At 38.0% G+C, this 21,588-nt stretch overlaps 1 protein-coding gene across 1 annotated transcript; it reads left to right on the top strand.

The window, feature by feature from the left end:
* Positions 1-2,624: 2,624 nt before the first annotated feature.
* Positions 2,625-3,715, top strand: LOC21404838 (probable pyridoxal 5'-phosphate synthase subunit PDX1). The gene has a single exon (XM_010106324.2). It carries the CDS (start codon positions 2,692-2,694, stop codon positions 3,622-3,624), a length of 933 nt encoding a protein of 310 aa, XP_010104626.1. The 5' UTR covers positions 2,625-2,691; the 3' UTR covers positions 3,625-3,715.
* Positions 3,716-21,588: the final 17,873 nt, after the last annotated feature.

Genomic DNA, 21,588 nt, shown 5'->3' with positions numbered 1-21,588 from the left:
ATAAAATTTAAGTTTAAATTCGAGTTTGAGATTAAATTTAAGTTCAAGTTTTCCCTTCAATTCGAGTTCATAAACTCGAACTCAAGTTAATAAACAATATTTTTTTATTCTTAAAAATGTCATAAATTTTTTATTTTAATTCTGATTGAGATGATTTTTGTTCTATGCATTCACAACGAAAAGACGAATAAAACCCCACCCATATGCTCAATTAAATTTTTCATCACCGTTGAGTTTTTATTAAAATACTATCTAAATATAAATCTAAGTTTTGACCCACCTAAACACAAACTCAAAAAGATTTTCAATTTAAATTATAACTCAAATGTGCACATCTAAACACAAACTCAAGTTACAACTTCAACTCAAGTTACAACTTCAACTCAAGTTATAACTCAAACTCAACTTAAGATCATCACTTAACTCACCTTAACTCAAAAATGTAAAAGAACAAAGGTTTTCAAATTTAATATAATCTCCACTAATCAGAAAAAGTGTAAACAATGGTTGAGATAAATGGGACTAAAAAAGAAGAAAAAGGGTGGGAAAAAGAAAGTGACGGTAGTGATATGAGAAAGGAAAGTTATCATCACAAGTTCAAAACCTCTTGTTTATATGGTCATCCTTACCCACGGCCACCCACTATCCAGAAAGTGAAACAAAAAGAGAATCCTCGAGCTTTGGCTCTTTGGATGGCCAATAGAGAAACGTGTGGAAGCCTAGTGGCTTTTAGATTATGGCATTAGGACTAAAATCTACATACAAATACAATGAGCTATTTCTTTTATTTTTCTTTTCTTTTTTTTTTGTTTGTCCATAATTTTTATAATTTTTTGACGAAGATTTGTGTGGAAACCAGCGGAAATCATGAACGAGCGGCCTTCCTCACTCCTTCCTTGATTCTCCTATCTCCAATCTCAGTACATTTGCCATTATTTGTTGATTTTCCTAAACAAACAAAATAATAGTAACAAATTATGGCATTTTGTTGATTCTTTATTTCTTTTATCTCGTGTCATGAATGATGAATTTGGCACCTAAATTCAGACCTCGTTCATTTCGTTAATTTGAGTTTAGAATTTGAGTTTTGTTAGAGTAAAAAGCTCTCACAAATAATTACTTTTAACTTTTTTACTATAGTAAAAAGCTCTCACATAAAATCACATCTCAACTCAAATTAAAAACTCGAATCAACAAACTAAACAGACTCTTTATCTCTGAAAGAGTGGTGACGTGTTTGACTTCCTCTTACGCTTGCTTGGACTTCTTTTTTGTTTTCTTTTTTAAAAAAAATAAAATATTTATAAAATCACTGGCAAGTAGGCAGCAGCCTCATCAAAGAGTAGAAGTAGAACCCGTTTTGCTCAAAAGGAATTTTTTATTTTAAAAATCATGTTAGAAAAGAAAAAAAAAGCGCGTAGTCTTAAGTTTTTTTTAAGAGACGTTTAGTTCATATATTAAAATTATGAGATTAAAATTATTTTTAATTTATATGTATTTTATGTAAAAAAAATATTGTAATAAATTATAAATTATAATTTAAATTAGGATACGTCCAAACAATCTTTAGGGTTTGTTTGGTAGAGAGATTCGTTTCCTGATTCAAATCATAATTTATAATTTGTTATAGTATTTTTTCTCATAAAAAATTCACGTAAATTAAAAATAATTTAAATCACATAATTTAAATCTTCCAACCAAACGTACTCAATATTTATGATCTTAACCTTGATAAAAAGGTAATTCTTCGGAGGCAGTGTCTCAGAAAACACTTACATTGAAAATAGTAATAACGATGTGGTTATCGAGACAATGACGATAGCAAAAAACAATACTATTTTGGAAAATGTAGCAAATGGCAAAAACAAAAAGTTTCGCAATTAAAGTAAAACCGTAAAAATGATAATAAAGGAAAATCTAAATTCACTAAAAACAGCAAAACACCTGCTAATTATCTATTACCTTCATATTAATGTTTTTTTGACAGAAAATCGTCAGATTATTGTGGATGCGTAAGTTTAGGCCGTCTAGTCAATTCTGCCAAACTTAATATTAAAGAAAAGAAAATTGGTTTAACCCGATTCTAAATTTAAAAAATTTAAGACCAAATCCCAACTAACAATAATGAGTCTCGAGTCGATCCGTTTAGCCTAACACCTTATTTAGTTTAGATAACTATTTACTTTTAGAATTTTTCAAAAATATTTTTAAGAGGTTTATTGAGGGAGTATTTTATCTTTGGAGTAAGACAAAAAAAATCTATATATGTAAATCAAACCTAATCTGAGTAAAAATAAAAAAATAAAAAAACTAATAGATAAATTGACGTATTAAGTCATTAAACCACGGCCGAAAAAATCTACACCTTCCATTCAGGCGACAACATCTAGTGGGATCCTTTTTTATAATTTTTGTTTCTCTCTTTGCCCTTTTATATAATAATTATCATTATTTTATTTAGAGATTTCTTCTTTTTTATATTATTTATTTATTGCTAAAAGATTGAACAAAGAGAGCCACCAGTAAATCCCTAGCCACTTATATACACCACTGAATCTCCACCACCTTTCCCTAATTCTCTCCTCCTCCTCCTTCTTCGTCTCCTATCTGAATCCCCATCTCTCTCTCTCTCTCTCTTATCTCTGTAATTGCCATTTTCATCTTTTCCTTCTTCATCTTTCTCTCTCCCAAATGGCCGACACCGGAGTAGTCACCGTCTACGGCAACGGCGCCATATACGAGACGGCGAAGAAGTCCCCATTCTCGGTGAAGGTGGGCCTGGCCCAGATGCTCCGCGGCGGCGTCATAATGGACGTGGTCAACGCCGAGCAGGCCCGCGTGGCGGAGGAGGCCGGGGCATGCGCCGTCATGGCCCTGGAGCGCGTCCCGGCCGACATCCGGGCCCAAGGCGGCGTGGCCCGCATGAGCGACCCACAGCTGATCAAGGAAATCAAGCAGGCCGTGACCATCCCCGTCATGGCCAAGGCCCGCATCGGCCACTTCGTGGAGGCCCAGATCCTCGAGGCCATCGGCATCGACTACGTCGACGAGAGCGAGGTCCTGACCGTCGCCGACGAGGAGAACCACATCAACAAGCACAACTTCCGGATCCCCTTCGTCTGCGGCTGCCGCAACCTCGGCGAGGCCCTCCGCCGCATCCGCGAGGGCGCTGCCATGATTCGCACCAAGGGCGAGGCCGGCACCGGCAACGTCATCGAGGCCGTGCGCCACGTCAGGTCCGTCATGGGCGACATCAGAGTCCTCCGGAACATGGACGACGACGAGGTCTTCTCCTTCGCCAAGAAGATTGCCGCCCCCTACGACCTCGTCATGCAGACCAAGCAGCTCGGAAGGCTCCCCGTCGTCCAGTTCGCCGCCGGAGGAGTCGCCACGCCGGCCGATGCCGCGCTGATGATGCAGCTCGGCTGCGACGGCGTCTTCGTCGGCTCGGGGGTTTTCAAGAGCGGCGACCCGGCACGGCGGGCCAGGGCCATCGTCCAGGCCGTCACGCACTACAGCGACCCAGATGTTCTCGCTGACGTCAGCTGTGGATTGGGAGAAGCCATGGTTGGCATCAATCTCAACGACGAGAAGGTCGAGAGGTATGCCAATCGCTCCGAGTGAGCAAAGATGATGGGGAAGGGAATGAAGTTTAATGGCGAATTTATATTGGTGAGGCCCGAGAGGAAAAGGGTCTGGAAGGGAAAAAAGATTATATGAAATTTGGCCATGTGCTGCTGATATAATCATACTTTTTTTGCTCTATTAGATTGTTCTCTTTTAGCTCCAACGTCTAGTGTTGGGCGTTGTTGTTTTTTTTTTTTTTTTCACTTGTTTTGTTTCTCCAATTCTCATAATCATAGACCATAGATGTTATTAGTTTTATGTAATTCTTGAATTTGTTGGCCATTAAAGCATGGGGTTTTCCTATTTAGCTTTATACATTGCAATATGTTTGCAACAACAAACAGTATAAGTTGGTATTGAATTAATAGCAATTCTGTTCTGCCAAAGGTACTGGTATTTATATAGGATATACTAATATGTCCAGAGCATCTAGTGTAGAATATAATATTGTATGCCATGGAATCTTAGATTTTGGTGACTGCAAGCTGTGTTTTCATGTTTTTGTTTGGGGGCTTTAAGCTGATTTAGCTGTTTTACTATTTGAGACAAACTGAATGAAAATTCCTGTTGGTTGCCAACAGGCATATTTAAACCTCGGCAACTTTCTTGTTAGGGTGTTTTATCAACTTTCTGTTCAAACGTATGAGTTTACTGAAGTTGTCCCTTTATTTTGTTTTTCTTTTGTTTTTTCATCCCATGAAATTTATCCTTCCATCAGTTCATAATCTGTGTGACATTTTCTTTTTCCCTTTATCTAATTGAATCGAGTGGGGATTCTGTTCGGTGATTATATCTCATAAACTACCTCAAGATATGAGATATACAGTTCCATTTGGATCATACATCCAATCTGAATGAGAATGAGATGTCCATAGATTTGCCTCTTTCTCATGTTGATTTCTAAGAATATGTGATGTTTCTGTTCCATGTGATGTGAGAATGCCAATGACCCTTACTGGATTTTAGAATGTATTAGCGCTACCATTCTTCTACCAATACAACTCCTTTTCAGATTGTGTATGGGAAGAGAGCCTCCATCGCTGCATTCCTTTGTTCTCGGAGAAACTAAACTTGCTGATCTTGAAGAGCAACTCCACCTTTGTTTACTGGCTTTGGATTGTCCATAGATAGTAGTAATATGGGCATTAGCCATTACTTTAGCCACAAAAAATAGTTCGGCGTTTGAGACACTGGCCTACCAAATAAGGTTTGCCTTGCAGTGGATTAAGCTATGGACCTCTTCAATGTATGTATACTCTGTGCTATATATCTGTACATTGGGAATTTAAAAAAATAATAAAAAAAAAGTTGTATCTACTGTATTTGAGAAATGATCAATATAATTTACATCCTGCTGATTGAATGTGCACAATTGTGGTATATTGGGAGTTCTTTTTTTTTTATGGGTAGTTTCCAGTAGTGCAGCTTGAATTTTTCGACATTTGCAAGTTGGATTCCAAACTTTGAATGTTGTAATTTATGTTCGTAAATTTGACAATTGTTAGAAATACAGTTTAACAGACCACAATTAGGGTTTTAAATGTCAAAATTTAAAAGCTCACGTCTAATATTTATCAACCAACAAGTAGTTTGGGTTATATTTCTTGGAAAAACACGCGGTTTTCCATTCTGCCCTCTAATTAAATTTTAGACCACTTTTTAGTTCAAAGTTCAAGTTGTCAAAAATTTATCGAGGGTGCACCAGCTAAAAAACATTGGGAGAAAAGGAAAAATAGGTCAAGACTTGAGATAAATTAAAATTAATAGGTCAATAGTTTACATAAGTTAATAAATAGGCTAAATTACTGTTTTTGTCCATAACTTGTCTGGTTATGAACCATAGCTTGACAAGTTATTTATTATTTTTGTCCATAACTTGTCTGGCTATGAACCAGAACTTGACAAGTTTGTTCATAACTTATCTGGTTATGAACCATAACTTGACAAGTTATAACATACTAATTTCTATAACTAAAAATTGGCATATATACTTTTTTAAACTTTTCATATTGACCTATTTTCTACTATTTCCGAAAAAAAATTTTAAAAAAATTCTCATTTTTCCCTTTTGCCAAAATGAGGATATTACACCCTGAGAATACTTAACCCATTACAATGGCAAATTTTCATATCTTTAAGTCGAAGTTTAGCAAAATTTTCAGCTTATTATAAATATAATGAAAATAACATAATCATTACCATAATAATTAAGGGTGTGCAACAAACCATTCAAACTATTCAAACCAACCAAACTAAACTAATTAATAATTAGTTGTTTGGTTTAAATTTTTTTAAAAACCAATTAAATTGGTCTAGTTTGTGGTTTTACCCTTAAAAAAACCAAATCAAACCAAACCAAACTAATTTCTATCTATATAATTTTGTAAAAATTACATATATTTCATATATCTATGACTTATTCGTATTTAAAAAATCGTTTATTCTAAAATTAAATGATCATAACCCTAAAAGTTTCTACCATAACCTATAGATATACGGTACTAATATTGTTTCTACGGTCTATTCTCAATCTCTCTCTGCTCCTCTCCTAAAAGTTTCTATCATAACCTGTATATACGGTACTAGCACTGTCTCCACGGTCTATCCTCAACCTCTCTCCGCTCCTCTCCTATCTTCTCATTCTCCACTCCTCTAGGCTCTAATCGTGATTATTTCTAAAGTCTTACCTCTTTGTTAATGTGAATATAGCCTTTGTATTAATAAGTGTCTATGACTTGTCTATATTTTGTTTTCTTTCGTATATTTAAAATATTGAATATTATATGCAATCATGAGTCACAACTAATATTATATAAATATATCTATAATTAAATTGCTTTTACCTTATTTTGTCTTTAGAAGATAGAGAGAAAGAGACAGAAGAACACACAAAATATTAATACAAGCTATGATTGAGACTTGAGAAGATATTGTAAAATATTTGTTCAAACTAAGTAGAAAAACCAAACCAAATGAAACCAATTACGATCAGTTTGGTTTGAATTAGATCCCTTAATTAGTTTGGTTTAGTTTAAAAAATCTCTAAAGCAATTTATAATTGATTTGGTTTACATTTTACGGTTTGGTTGGTTTATACTCTCCTAACAATGATGTCACTTTTTGTACTATATAATGAGATTATTTTAATGATATTAAATTTCATTACTCTTGTAATATTTTAAAAATTTTGCTACATTTAAAACTATACTAAGTTTGCCATGTGTAAAGAGCCCTAACCCAAAACTGTTCCAAGTCGCCAGGCCTGACTTATTTGGGTACAATATATTGTTGGGCCCGATAGTAATGATCCAGGGAGGGGAGTTTCAGTTTCAGTTGCATTTGCTCTGTTTCAGTTGTTAGCTGTATTTTTTCTTGTTTTGCACTTTCATTTGACAGCAAGTCTTTGTTTCAACACTGTTTGTCAACAGTCGGAGATGTTATTTTAATTGGGAAAGAGCTCTGGTAAGGGAAGTTCTGGTTTTAGGCATGCACCACCTGTACTAAGCACCATCAATAATAAAAGATAAATCCCACCTATAAATCTTATATTATAAGATCCATTTTCTATTAATAGATGATACTTAACACCACCGTGCCTTATAGCAATGCTTTTTGGGCATTGTCTTTTGAAAATTTCATCTACTCCCCAATGGATTTGGCCTTGTCATGAACTTGTCATCGAATCAGATAACAATGATAGGCAAACTTCTGCCAAAGGATAGGCCCTCTTCGGAACCAATACCCTAATATAAATTGATTACGCAGTGCTAAAATAACTATTCCAAAAATAAAATGATTTCGAAAAATAAAATTTTCAAGTAATCTCGGAGAAAAATATACATGCACAGCGCTGGTTCCAACTAGTATATCTGAAAAAAGAGGAATACTACTTGTACCACTAAGAAAAATGAGGAAAACTAATAACCCCGACCCGGTTACATTAATGCTCAAATGGGTTACCACTTGTAGTTAATGGCTACTTTTATTTGTCTCATGCATGCTGGATAAAACATATCTAGAAACAAACCGGGTACAAGTTAGGAATTACCTCTTGCTTCGTTCCATCATGTTCACAAAACAACTTTTCAAACACTTTCATGTGTTCAGATTGTAGAGCCAATAACTATAAATAAGCCCCATCCTCCGTAACATCAGGAAAAACAGGGGAAAAAAAAAATCAGAAATACCTTTTAAGATAGTAAAAAAAGTATTATAAATAATAGGCTGATTTTGTATGACAAATCATTTACTTTTCTGAAACTTAACAGCGCAAATGAGTCCAAATGTGAGTGGGCTGTGTTGACCCAATCCAATACAAAATCAGCTACAATTAGTAAGCCTGATTATTATTTGGAACCACGAAAATAGTGGCGCAAGATTAGAATGTTTTCATTCTCTTATTTAGAATGCCTTTCATTCTAAAGATGAGTTGAGATTCAATTATTCAGAGCTCAATTTTGTGGTCATTGCTTGATCCAGAGATTGTCTGGCACTGAACTTATGGTGGTGGGAGTGAAATTGAAGGTATCTTTTGACTATAGTTAAGTCTCACGTTCTTTCCGTTCTATTGACGGGCCTAGATATTTTCCGTAGATGAGGAAGGGGGACAAAAATAAATTACATCAATAATCATCAAGATGATTGGGTGGTGAAACGATGTCGGTTTCGGCTCAAATTTGACGTGGAGAATTCTTGTGGCGAGCTCTTCCAATCTACCGGACTTAATTTCTCATTTAGCCTCTCTTTAGTACTCTATTGAGTACTACTATTTTGGTGAGACCTAAGCTTTTCTTTAGTGTTATTGTTGTTATCCATCTTTAATGATGATGTCTATATTATTAGTGAACTAAGAATAGTATTTCTTGATGATATTATTGTTGTGAGCCTCTAGTTTGATTCTAGAGAGAAACTTTGTAATCCCATTGTTAATATAGTGGACGAAATTTAAGTGGTTAATGGTCTCGTGGTTTTTACTCTCAATTTGAGAGGTTTTCCACGCTAAAAATTGGTGGTGTTTCATTTGTGGTTGATTATTTTGATTAATTGGTGCATTGGTTGTTTGACTTTGTTGGCATTTTATTTGAGATCCTATTTTAGCACACAAAGAGGAAAAGTTTTATTTCGCAATTGTTAGTATTAGTTTTCCCAACAAACTAGTATCAGAGCCTTTGGTTGGCTAGAGGCTAATTCTTGTGTGTTGAAATGAAAGAACAAAATTAGTATAGAATGATAAAATTAACCTCATCGAATTATTCCATTTGGAAGCGCAAAATGCAAGATTTGCTTATTGTTAAAGATTTGTATGGGCCTGTTATAGGCAAGTCAAAGCTAGAAAAAATAAGTGATGATGATTGAAAAATATTACACATGAAAGCTGCTGCTACGATTAGGCAATGGGTTGATATTAATAGTTTTAATCACATTTATGAAGAAATGAAAGCCGATGCACTTTGGAAGAAATTAGAGGCTATGTATGAGAAGGATACCTCCAGAAATAAAACTTTGATCATTAGAAGACTTGTGAATTTGAAGTACAAATATGATAAAAGTATGACTGAGCATACTAGTGATTTCCAAGGCTTGGTGAACCAATTGGCCACAATGAAAATGCCTCTTGAAGATGAGTTGCAGGCATTGTTACTTCTTAACTCCTTGCCTGACAGTTGGGAAACGTTAGTGGTATCACTAAGGACTTCAGCGCCTGGAGGAAAGCTAACCATGGAGATGGTTAAAGAAAGTTTGTTGAGTGAAGAAGTCAGAAGAAAGGAAAAGGGTGAATCTTCTTCTGAGGTACTTATTTCTGAAAACAAGAAAGGCGTGGAAAAAGTAAAAGTAGGCATCCTCAGGGTCATGGCAAAAAGGATACACTCAGGGAAAAATCTAAAAACAAAAAAAATGTCAAGTGTTATCCCTGCAACAAGATGGGTCACACGAAGAAAGCTGCAGAATTTGGAAAAGAGAACATGGTGAAGGAAATAACGATGAGAAAGAGACTAATATATTAGCCACCGAAGGTGATGTTACCATCATTTGTGATGATAGTTGTGTTAGTCTTGTGTGCCAGGAAAGTGATTGGGTGATTGATTCTGGCGCCTCGTTTCATGTTACTCCTCATGGTGATTTCTTCACTTTTTACTCTATCGGTGATTTTGGCAATGTTAAAATGGGAAATAGTGGTGCCTCTAAAATTGTGGGCATTGAAGATATTTGCTTGGAAACTAATCTTAGAAGCAAGTTGGTACTCAAGGATGTTAGGAATGTTCCGGATATTCGCCTAAACTTGATCTCCACAGGCAGACTTGATCATGAGGGTTCACTAGTTATTTTGGTGAAAGTAAGTGGAAGCTCACCAAAGGTTCTCTAGTGGTTGCAAGAGGAAAGAAAATGAATACACTCTATGTCATGCAAGCTAAGCTTCACAAAGGAGAGATAAATGTTGTTCAGAAGGGTGCAAGCATTGATCTATGGCACAAGAAGCTTGGCCACGTCAGTGAGAAAGGACTACAACTTCTTGCTAGAAAGCAATCTGCCTAGTTTGCAAAGTATGCCTCTTAAAACTTGTGTTGATTGTTTAGCTGGAAAAACACATAGAGTTGCATTTCATTCACACCCTCTATCTAGAAGATCAAATATTCTCGATTTGATTCATACTGATGTCTATTCTATGCAAGCTAAAACTCTTGGAGGTGCATTCTACTTTGTGACTTTCATCGATGACCATTCAAGAAAGGTTTGGGCTATTGCTTTGAAAACTAAAGACCAGGTGCTTGATGTCTGTAAAGAATTTCATGCCCAGATTGAAAGAGAAACAAGAAAATAGTTGAAATCAGTTCGCGTTGATAATGGTGGCGAGTACAGGGGACTGTTTGAGAATTACCGCAAACTCCATGGAATCAGGCTTGAGAAGACTCCAGCTAAGGCACCTCAGCTTAATGGTGTAGTAGAGAGAATGAACAAAATAATTGAAGAAAGATCAGGTGCATGCTCTCCCACGCAAAGCTTCCTAAGTCCTTTTGGGGTGAGGCCATGAGAACCGCAATCGATTTGATTAATCTTTCTCCAGCAGCTGACTTGGATGGTGATGTTCCAAATAGAGTTTAGACTGGAAAAGATGTATTTTATGATTACTTGAGAGTTTTTAGCTGTAAGGCGTTCGTTCATATTCCTAAGTATGAAAGATCTAAGCTTGATGATAAGGTGAAACCGTGTATTTTCTTAGGCTATGGCCACGAAGAGTTTGGGTACAGATTATGAGAATTACCGCAAACTCCATGGAATCAGGCTTGAGAAGACTCCAGCTAAGGCACCTCAGCTTAATGGTGTAGCGGAGAGAATGAACAGAACAATTGTCACGACCCCAAGGATAGGGCCGTGATTATTTTAAAATTTAACTTAATTAAACTGGACTATTTAACCAAATCACAAAATAATTACATAAATATCAATATAGTTTGCTCCGAAGACTTTCTTTCACAAATAATATTTAAAATAGTCCATTAAGTCCAAGAAAAATAGTACAACTCAGGGACAATGTCGACTAATATAGTTTGCATACAGAAATACAGTACATCTCAGAATTTAAAACCGTAAATCCGAAACAAACGTACCGCTTCAAATCTCGCATCTTCAATCCATTGTCATCCACTTGTCACGCTGCAAATCTAAACCGCTAACTCTGGAGGAGGGGTTTAAAACATTGAAAACATAATAAAAGTGAGCGGAAGGCCCAGTAGGATATAATTTTATAAAACATTTTAAATAAAGGTACTCACGGTCCGAAGACATACACCCGGAACCGATCATCCTTTTTAGAAAAGGAAATACTCATATAGTAGAAAATATCTGTATAATGAAAGTGTGCAGCTCATTATACCACTGAACAAGGAGCGGTAAAATGTCTGTCTAGTGAAAAGTGCAGAGCCATAATTCCACTAACAAGAAGTGGATCCGTACGGGTTTCGGGACCTGCCCCCAAGGATGCGATTCCTACATCCCGATCTCTGAGGCCACCATGCGTTGTATCATTCCTTAAAGTATTTCATTTTAAGAAATGATACACTTTAAAATCTCATTTCTAAAATCATTGGAAAACTTAATAGCATTCTCATGCTATTCCTTTGAAATCATTTTCTTTAAACATGTTTTGTTCTAAAATATTTTCATTGTCCAAAATCATTTAAAGTGAGGCTAACAAGAATATGGACAATAATATCCTACCTCTCGGATGTCAAACCTAGGCTAGCCTTCCGTTCTCCTAGCCTTCGCTTTCCTTAAAGCTTTAATACTTGACCTTCTCCACTAGCTTGATCACAAAAGCAATATCTTAGGAAGTATTTCTCATTCCTAAAACGAATTAAGCTCATTCATGTTTAATTGTTTCCTATTAGTATGCCTTGACTCAAATCCAAGTTTCACAATGATTTTATAATTCAGTTTGGGGGTTCTTTAAAAATTAGAATCCAATCCATAGGTTTGGTTTTCCTATTTAATTTCAGTTTAAAAACAAGTTTCAAAATAAATTTCGGCAGCATGTCGACATAAATAGGAAAAATGCCAAACCTGCAATTCAAGTCCAATTTCAATATATATTCTCCAGAATCCATCAAAATCAGTTTCTAATCAATTAAACAAGTCCAATAACTAAAAACCCCCAAATTTCATTCAATTCCAACAATAACTATTCAAACTCAAACCCTAACTCAAAATTATTCAAATCTAACCAAAATCAAACTTTCTCAAGCTTAAAATTTGAATCAAAGAGTGGGTTTCAAAGAGTTTTACCTCAAATCAGTTGCTCGAGCTTTGTCTCCCTCAATTTCTCCGTTTTTCATTTTTTTTGGGTGGTTCACGGCCAAACTGCCGAGAGAGAGAGAGAGGGAGAGAGAAATCCGGAGAGAGAGCAAGGGAGAGAGAGAGAGAACGCCGGCGGAAGGAAGCCCGGAGAAGGAGGTGGCCGGCGGTGGAAGAAAATGGATAGAGAGAGAGATGGGCTGGTGCACGGGAAGAACCAGAGAAGAAGAAGAAGAAAGAAAAGAAAAAAAAGAAAAAGGAGTGGGCTGGGCGCACGGGAAGGGAAAGGGGGAAAAGAAAAAAAAAAGAAAAGAAAAAAAGAAAAAGAAAAAGAAAAGGAAAAAGAAAAATGGAAAAAATGGAAAATGTATTAAAATTTAAGTGTGTTTTCCAAAAATCTTTGAGGTGAAATTATAAATACTGAAAATAACTTAAAGTCCCTTGATTAATTATGAAAATCAAATTAGGCACACTAATAATCCACAGTTTAGCATAATTAAACATGTTTAATTCTAGAGAGCGTTACAACAATTGAAGAAAGAATAAGGTGCATGCTCTCCCACTTAAAGCTTCCTAAGTCCTTTTGGGGGGAGGCCATGAGAACCGCAATCGATTTGATTAGTCTTTCTCCAGCAGCTGCCTTGGATGGTGATGTTCCAAATAGAGTTTGGACTGGAAAAGATGTATCTTATGATTACTTGAGAGTTTTTGGCTACAAGGCGTTCGTTCATATTCCTAAGGATGAGAGATCCAAGCTTGATGATAAGGCGAAACCGTGTATTTTCTTAGGCTATGGCCACGAAGAGTTTGGGTACAGACAATGGGATTCGGTGAACAAGAAAATTATCAGAAGTAGAGATGTTGTCTTCCTTGAAGACCAAGTAATTGATGATGGTAACAAGGGTGAAAAGTCTTGTTCCTTTGCTGAAATTCCTATCAATTTGGATCCAATTTCTCCACCTGTAGAGAATACTGATCAAGGGGGAGATGTCCAAGAAGATGGTGGTGATGCTGTTAATGATGAAGCCCCTCCAGTTGATGATGTAGAGCCAGTTGAACAAGTACCGCCAGTACCACCAGTTGAGTCTCAGGTGATAAGATCTATAAGAGAGCGCCGTCCGCCTAGTCGATACACTACTAATGAGTATGTGATGCTCATTGATGGAGGAGAGCCAGCAACTTACCAAGAAGTTGTTTCATATGAGAAGAAGCAAGAGTGGTTTAAAGCCATGCAAGAAGAGATGAGATCCTTGTGTGAGAACCACACCTATGACTTAGTGAAGTTACCTAAAGGCAAGAAAGCGCTCAAGAACAAGTGGATTTAAAGGTTGAAAACTAAGAATAATAGCTCACAACTAAGGTACAAGGCAAGGTTAGGTGTGAAGGGGTTCGGTAAAAAGAAATGTGTCGACTTTGAAGAAATATCTTCTCCTGTTGTGAAGATGTCATCCATCAGAGTTGTTCTTGGTCTAGCTGCTTGCTTGAATTTAGATGTAGAGCAACTTGATGTGAAAACTGCGTTTCTTCATGGTGACTTAGAAGAGGAAATTTTTATGGAGCAACCAGAAGGGTTCAAAGTTAAGGGAAAAGAGCATCTTGTGTGCAAGTTGAGGAAAAGCTTGTATGGGCTCAAACAAGCACCAAGACAGGGGTACAAAAAGTCAACTCTTTCATGATGAGTCATGGGTACACTAGGACTTCATCTGACCATTGTGTGTTCATTAAGAAACACTCCAGTGATGATTTCATTATCCTTCTGCTATATGTTGATGATATGTTGATCATTGGCCATGATCCTAGCAAGATTGAGAAGCTAAAGAAAGAGTTAATGTCACGCCCCCAAACGGGGTGGGTGACGTGGAGCTCGATTAGGGATTAATAAAGCAGATTCCCAGACGAGCCCCACTCGACTGAATTAAAATATAAATTAAACTACATAATCCTGGAGGAGAGCCAGCAACTTACCAAGAAGTTGTTTCATATGAGAAGAAGCAAGAGTGGTTTAAAGCCATGCAAGAAGAGATGAGATCCTTGTGTGAGAACCACACCTATGACTTAGTGAAGTTACCTAAAGGCAAGAAAGCGCTCAAGAACAAGTGGATTTAAAGGTTGAAAACTAAGAATAATAGCTCACAACTAAGGTACAAGGCAAGGTTAGGTGTGAAGGGGTTCGGTAAAAAGAAATGTGTCGACTTTGAAGAAATATCTTCTCCTGTTGTGAAGATGTCATCCATCAGAGTTGTTCTTGGTCTAGCTGCTTGCTTGAATTTAGATGTAGAGCAACTTGATGTGAAAACTGCGTTTCTTCATGGTGACTTAGAAGAGGAAATTTTTATGGAGCAACCAGAAGGGTTCAAAGTTAAGGGAAAAGAGCATCTTGTGTGCAAGTTGAGGAAAAGCTTGTATGGGCTCAAACAAGCACCAAGACAGGGGTACAAAAAGTCAACTCTTTCATGATGAGTCATGGGTACACTAGGACTTCATCTGACCATTGTGTGTTCATTAAGAAACACTCCAGTGATGATTTCATTATCCTTCTGCTATATGTTGATGATATGTTGATCATTGGCCATGATCCTAGCAAGATTGAGAAGCTAAAGAAAGAGTTAATGTCACGCCCCCAAACGGGGTGGGTGACGTGGAGCTCGATTAGGGATTAATAAAGCAGATTCCCAGACGAGCCCCACTCGACTGAATTAAAATATAAATTAAACTACATAATCCCGAGCCTCTGACAACACACAGGGCTCCACCCATAGGACATACAATATCGTACATACATGAACATGTAAATAATCATTACAACAGACATCAACCACAATCTAGTTAATCTAAATATTACATAAGTTTACATAATTTCTCAAATTCCTTACATTTGTCTAAGAGGACGTCCACGATCCTCACTTGATTCTAACAGCAGCACAACTCAGCTGCTCCGTAGCAATTTTCCAGCTACTGTGCACCGCTCCTAGAATCTCCTGGGAGGGGTTTAATACATTTAAAACATAAAACGTGAGCGAAAGGCCCTGTAGAAAGTTATTTACAAAGACGTAAAATAAATAAATAGATAAAGTGCAAGTAAATAAATAAATGGGTACGTAAATAAATAGACATTCAGTTCCAACAGACAGCCGGAACCTCACATCATTTTTCACAAAGGAAATAAATGTAAAATCTCCATATTACAAGCTTCAGCAAGTAATTAGTACAAATTACTTACCTAACCAAGTGTCTCGCCTACCCGGACCGAGTTTTGGGTTCTGCCCCCGAGGATGCACTCTCCGCATCCTATCTAGGCTTACAACAATAGACTCTATTACCAATTCACAAGATCTCTTTGCTTAAGAAATCATTCATTAACTTTTCTGAAATCGTTTTTATGACCCCACAAACTACTCAAGCCGCGGGCCCCATGACTAGGCAAGCCATGAGGTTCCATGACTAAACAAGCCATGGTTTTCAAAGCATTTTTCTTTCACAAACCAATCCCTTTCTTTAAAACATTTTCAAGGCCAAAATCCTTTTTGAAAACAGGCTCACAAGGAAAAGGGATAGAAATCCTACCTCGCACGATCAAATCTGGGACTAGCGTTGCCTTTTTCGGCTCCGCTTCCTCAAGCCCCTTAAGTCTGAATCCTTAGCGATCACTGATGCAAAACAACACTTTAGGATTAATTCTCATTTCTAAAGCAATCCAAATCTCAATTTCCAACCAAAATTTCCTATTAGTGTGCCCTAATCCATTTTCATGTTTCAAATTATCATTCCAAGGGTTTTCAATCTCAAAACAAGGATTAAAGATGCTAATCCATTCATCTCAAGTCCCCAAATGAAGCTAATTTGGGTTCTCCCCAAAAATAGGTGTCAAAACAACATTTTTCAGGCCAAACAGGGTCAAACCCGTGTGCACTGGTCGACCGGTGACAGAGCAGTGCAACACTACCGATCGACCAGTAATGTGCACACTGGTCGACCGGTCAGCCTGCAATCCGGTCGACCGCATAGGTCGACCGGTTCTCACGTGATCCGGTCGACCGCACAGGTCGACCGGTGGAATCAGCTGCGTGAGAGAAGCTCGCGGAAATTAGTCCAAAAACCTGCAAGTCCAGTCCTAACACGAAAATATTTCAAAGGAAAACCACTAGATCTGAGTTCTAGGTCCTAAAACAAGTCAAAAGAACCCAAGATCTCCAATTTCTACCCTAGTTTTACTCAAAAACCATCAAAATTCGGTTTGAACCAAAAATAAGTTTTGAAATTCAAAAACTTGAGATTCAAGAGAGGTTCTTTTAGTAATCTTACCTCGAATCCTTCTCCCGACGTTGAAAACTTCTTTAAATCTTTCCTTGGTTCAAGATCCGTTTGATTTGGGACAAAAATGAGAGAGAGGGGGATGCACGGGAGAGAGAGAGAGAGAGTGCGAGAGAGATGCATGGGAAGGGAAAGGAAAGAAAGAAAAGAAAAGAAAAGGAAAAGAAAAGAAAAGGAAAAAGAAAAGAAAAGGACATGTGTACATTATTTTAAAAGAGCAGTCTAGAAATGCGCCCATACACACTTCTGAGTTTAAATAAATTGCTGAGAATAATTCAAATACCTTGGAACTATTTAAACTCACACGTGTCAGAAACATTTATTAATTAATACTCACTTAATAATCCAGATTAGGCACACTAATAATCTCAATTACCTTAATTAATCTCTTTTAATTCTTCAGGGTGTTATAGCTCCACCCCCTTTAGGCAATTTCATCCCTGAAATTAAAGCCTACCTCACAGTGTGAACAGATGCGGATACTGCTCCTGCATCGTCATTTCAAGCTCCCATGTCGCTTCCTCAACTCCATGGTACTGCCATAATACTTTTACTAAAGGAATCTCACGATGACGCAGACTCTTTATCTTCCGGTCAAGAATCTGAACTGGTGCCTCATCGTACGACGCGTCATACTATATCAGAACGTCAAACCACTGCACTACAGCTTCCGGCTCAGGTTGACATTTCCGAAGCATGGAGACATGAAACACGTTTTGCACGTGAGATAATTCAGGCGGTAAAGCCAACCGATAAGCCACCACTCCGATTCATTGCATGATCGGGAATGGTCCCACATACCTTAGTGTAAGTTTCCCTTTCACACCAAACCGAACAACCCCCTTGCATGGGGAAACTTTCAGCAAGACAAAGTCACCTTCTTGGAATTCCAAAGGCCTACGCCTTCTGTCAGCATAACGTTTCTGACGACTTTGAGCTGTCAACAGTCATTCCCGAATAACAGCTATCTTCTCATTATTCTCTTGAATGACTTCCGGTCTAGTGCTCAGTCGATCCTCTGGTTCTAACCAACACACAGGTGACCTACAAGGACGACCATACAGAGCTTTAAACAGTGACATTCTAATACTAGCCTGATAGCTGTTGTTATAAGCAAACTCAGCTAGATGTAAGTATTTCTTCCAGTTTCCACCAAATTCCAGAATACAAGCACGAAGCATATCCTCCAGAATCTGAATTACCCTTTCAGATTGCCCATCAGTCTGAGGATGAAATGATGTGCTGAAGTTCAGGTCTGTTCCCATGGCTTCCTGGAAACTCCTCCAATACCTTGCATTAAAACGCGTGTCACAATCTGACGTGATAGACAATGGCACTCCGTGCAACCTCACGATGTGCTCTAGGTACAATTCTGACAGAATCTTCTGAGAATACGTCGAACGGAACGGTATGAAGTGCACAGACTTTGTCAACCTGTCCACCACCACCCAGATGGTATCGTGCTTCAGCTCGGTTCTCGGTAGTCCCATCAGAAAATCCATAGTGATGTGTTCCCATTTCCATCTAGGGATAGGAAGAGGTTGCAACTCTCCCGCCGGCTTCTGATGCTCAGCTTTAACCCGGAGGCAAGTCACACATTCCGAGACATACTCACGAACGTCTCTTTTCATGCCTCTCCACTAGTACTGTCTTTTCAGGTTTTGGTACATCTTTGTACTTCTCAGATGAATAGCATACCTCGATTTATGTGCCAATTGCAGAATCGTCTTCTTTACCTCACCCGCCTTAGGAACAGCAAGGCGGTTGCGAAAATACAAGGCTCCATCCTCTCGGATTCTCCAATCCTCGAATTGCTAACTGATTAACGCCCAAAAGTGATATTCACAAGCGGTTAATTGTAGCACAGATGGGCGGTCGTATCCACAGAGAGATAACAAAATAACAAGAATGATTAACAGAATAAGAGCGCTAGGGAAAAGTGAATCAAAGAAAAATGAGAGTTTTTGGGATTTTTGTTGTAAATAAAATAGAAATGAGGGAATTTGTATGAAGAAAATTCAATAATAAAAACGGTAAGGTGTCGAGAATTCCTAATGCTTCGTTCACCAATTCAAGTTTTGATTCACAAAATAAAAGAATCGAATAAATTAAATTTCCATGATGACTCCGAAAATATTATTATTACAAGCTATCCAAAATTGACAATATATCAATTTGACAATATTGCAGTAAAAGACAATTTATAAAATAATTAAAATAACAAAGCAATGCGTGACATAATTACATAAGAAAAGCGTGACTGAACTTATATAAAAATTGACACACAATATTTTGAAAAGTAATAGAAAAATAGATGAGATTTAATTTATTAAGATATTGAACTTTACAACAGAAGGAATCAAAACTCTGAATTGGATCGCTCAACAGAAGTTCATCTCTAACCTCACCAAGAGAACTCTAGCCTAGCTTGCAAAACATTCTCACAAGTTCTAGAGAGAAAATATGAGACTGACAGCAAGACGACAGAAAACTAAATATTCAAAGCTCTTTAAACCTTAGGCAAACCCTCTTATTTATAGTGTTTAGAGATTGCCTGTCAAATAAGGAAACAAACAATAAAAATAGAAAATTACAAAGAAAAAAGGAAATAAAATAAAATTACACATAAATTAGGAGAGGTCATATATTTAATTTGGGGAAAAAATCTGCCCATTTGCTCTGATTTGTGGAGAAGAGAAATTCAGACTCAACACCTAGAAGACACGTGTCGCAATGCAATTGGAAAGAAGGAATCAACTCGCCACGTGTCGCACTCAGAGTGGTTGGCGTGTGTTGGCACTGGTCAGAGAGGAGGAATGCTTGCCGACATTGGGGTCCCGCTAAGACAAATGGCGTATGCAGATTGGGCGGATGACTGGCAGAAAGCTATCGCCGGAATAGCTGGCGCGCGCATAGAGAAACTTAGGTTGTCACTCGGGACCCACGCGGGAGAAGATTGGACGCGCGGTGATGGCTGCGTGTAAGGAAACGCGCGCTCTGAGGTAACGCGTGCTAGTGACGTGCGAGGCGCGAGACGGAGCGAGAGGAAAGGTGCGGATTTCTGCGCTGACACGCGGGCCCACTTCATTTGGCTTGGCTGATGGGTGGCGTGGCTCTCTCTGATTTGCTCGGCTTGTGTGGCTCGGATGGGCTGAAAATATGGCTTTCATGGCTTCTTCTTGTGTAGCTTTTTAAACTGCTTTTATCTGTAAATAATTAAGTAAAAACTAGACAAATTCTAATTAAAAATATTAAAAATAAAAATAATTGAATTGTTTAATTAAAGCTTAAATATTTTAATATTATATAAATCAAAAGCAGTATTTAGGGTGCATTTTCATGTACTAATCACTCACCATTCTGGATTCGAATCCAGATTCCTTGGAGGTGTGGATCCTGCCATTGATTCTGCTTAACCTGTTACACAATATCCGGTGTAGAGACCATATTATACACCATAGCCTGGTTATGATCTTCGTAGAATTGGAGATCATACTCACTTACCACTTTAGTCCTTTTCCAATCTTCTAAAGCTAATGACGCCAGAGTCCCTGTCGTCTTCCTACTAAAGGCATCAACCACCACATTAGCTTTTCCAGGATGATATTGCAGAGTGAAGTCGTAATCTTCCATATACTCCACCCATCTCCTTGGCCTGAGATTTAAGTCTTTCTGAGTAAACAAGTACTTCAGACTTTTATGGTCAGAGAAGACCTGAAACTTTGCTCCATAGAGATAACATCTCCATATCTTCAGAGCAAATATTACCGCTGCTAGCTCCAAATCATGAGTGGGGTAATTTCATTCACGTGGTCTTAATTGGCGAGATGCGTACGCTACCACGCGTCCCCCTTGCATTAAGACACAGCCAAGCCCACTCCCCGAGGCGTCAGAATACACCTCATATGGTTTCTCACTATCAGGAATTGTCAAGACTGGTGCACTTGTCAGTCTGACCTTCAATTCCTGAAAAGCATTTTCACATTCAGCGTCCCACTGGAATCCGACTTCTTTCTTGGTCAACCGAGTCATCGATGCAGCAATACTCGAGAAGTCTTTCACGAAACGCCGATAGTACCCTGCAAGTCTGAGGAAACTGTGAATTTCCGCTACATTCTTCGGTATTTCCCACTGTAGCATAGTCTCGATCTTAGAAGGATCTACAGAAATTCCTTGTCCTGAAATTACATGTCCAAGGAACTTCACTTATGTAAGCCAGAAGTCACATTTCTCCTTCTTCGTATACAACTGGTGTTCACAAAGAGTTTGAAGAACAATTCTCAAGTGCTACTCATGTTCTTCCCAAGTCTTCGAGTAAACCAGTATGTCGTCAATGAAAACAATTACGAACCGATCCAAATACGGCCAGAAAACACGGTTCATCAAGTCTATGAATGCAGCCGGGGAATTAGTCAACCCAAACGACATTACCATGAACTCAAAGTGTCCATATCGAGTTCTGAAAGCAGTCTTCAGAATGTCTTCCTCCTTGATTTTTAGCTGATGGTACCCAGATCTCAAGTCAATCTTAGAGTAGAACTGTGATCCACCCAACTGATCGAATAATTCATCGATCTTTGGCAGTGGATATTTGTTCTTCACAGTCACCCTGTTCAATTGACGGTAGTCAATGCACAACCGAAGAGATCCGTCGTGCTTCTTCACAAATAGCACCGGTGCACCCCAAGGGCAAGTACTATTTCGGATATATCCCTTTTCTGCCACTCCTCAAGCTGCGTTCTCAACTCTTTCATTTTCGCCGGAGCCATCCGGTATGGAGGAATGGAAATAGGTGACGTTCTCAGAACTAAATCAATACAGAATTCAATCTCTCGATCTGGCGATAAACTAGGTATCTCA

This window comes from Morus notabilis, unplaced genomic scaffold, assembly GCF_000414095.1.
Source record: "Morus notabilis unplaced genomic scaffold, ASM41409v2 Scaffold101, whole genome shotgun sequence".
Lineage (NCBI taxonomy): Eukaryota > Viridiplantae > Streptophyta > Magnoliopsida > Rosales > Moraceae > Morus > Morus notabilis.
This window is presented reverse-complemented; position numbering and strand designations above follow the sequence as displayed.

Excerpts from the sequence above, each read along its gene's own strand:
- LOC21404838 (XM_010106324.2), top strand. The coding sequence starts at position 2,692 with ATGGCCGACACCGGAGTAGTCACCGTCTACGGCAACGGCGCCATATAC.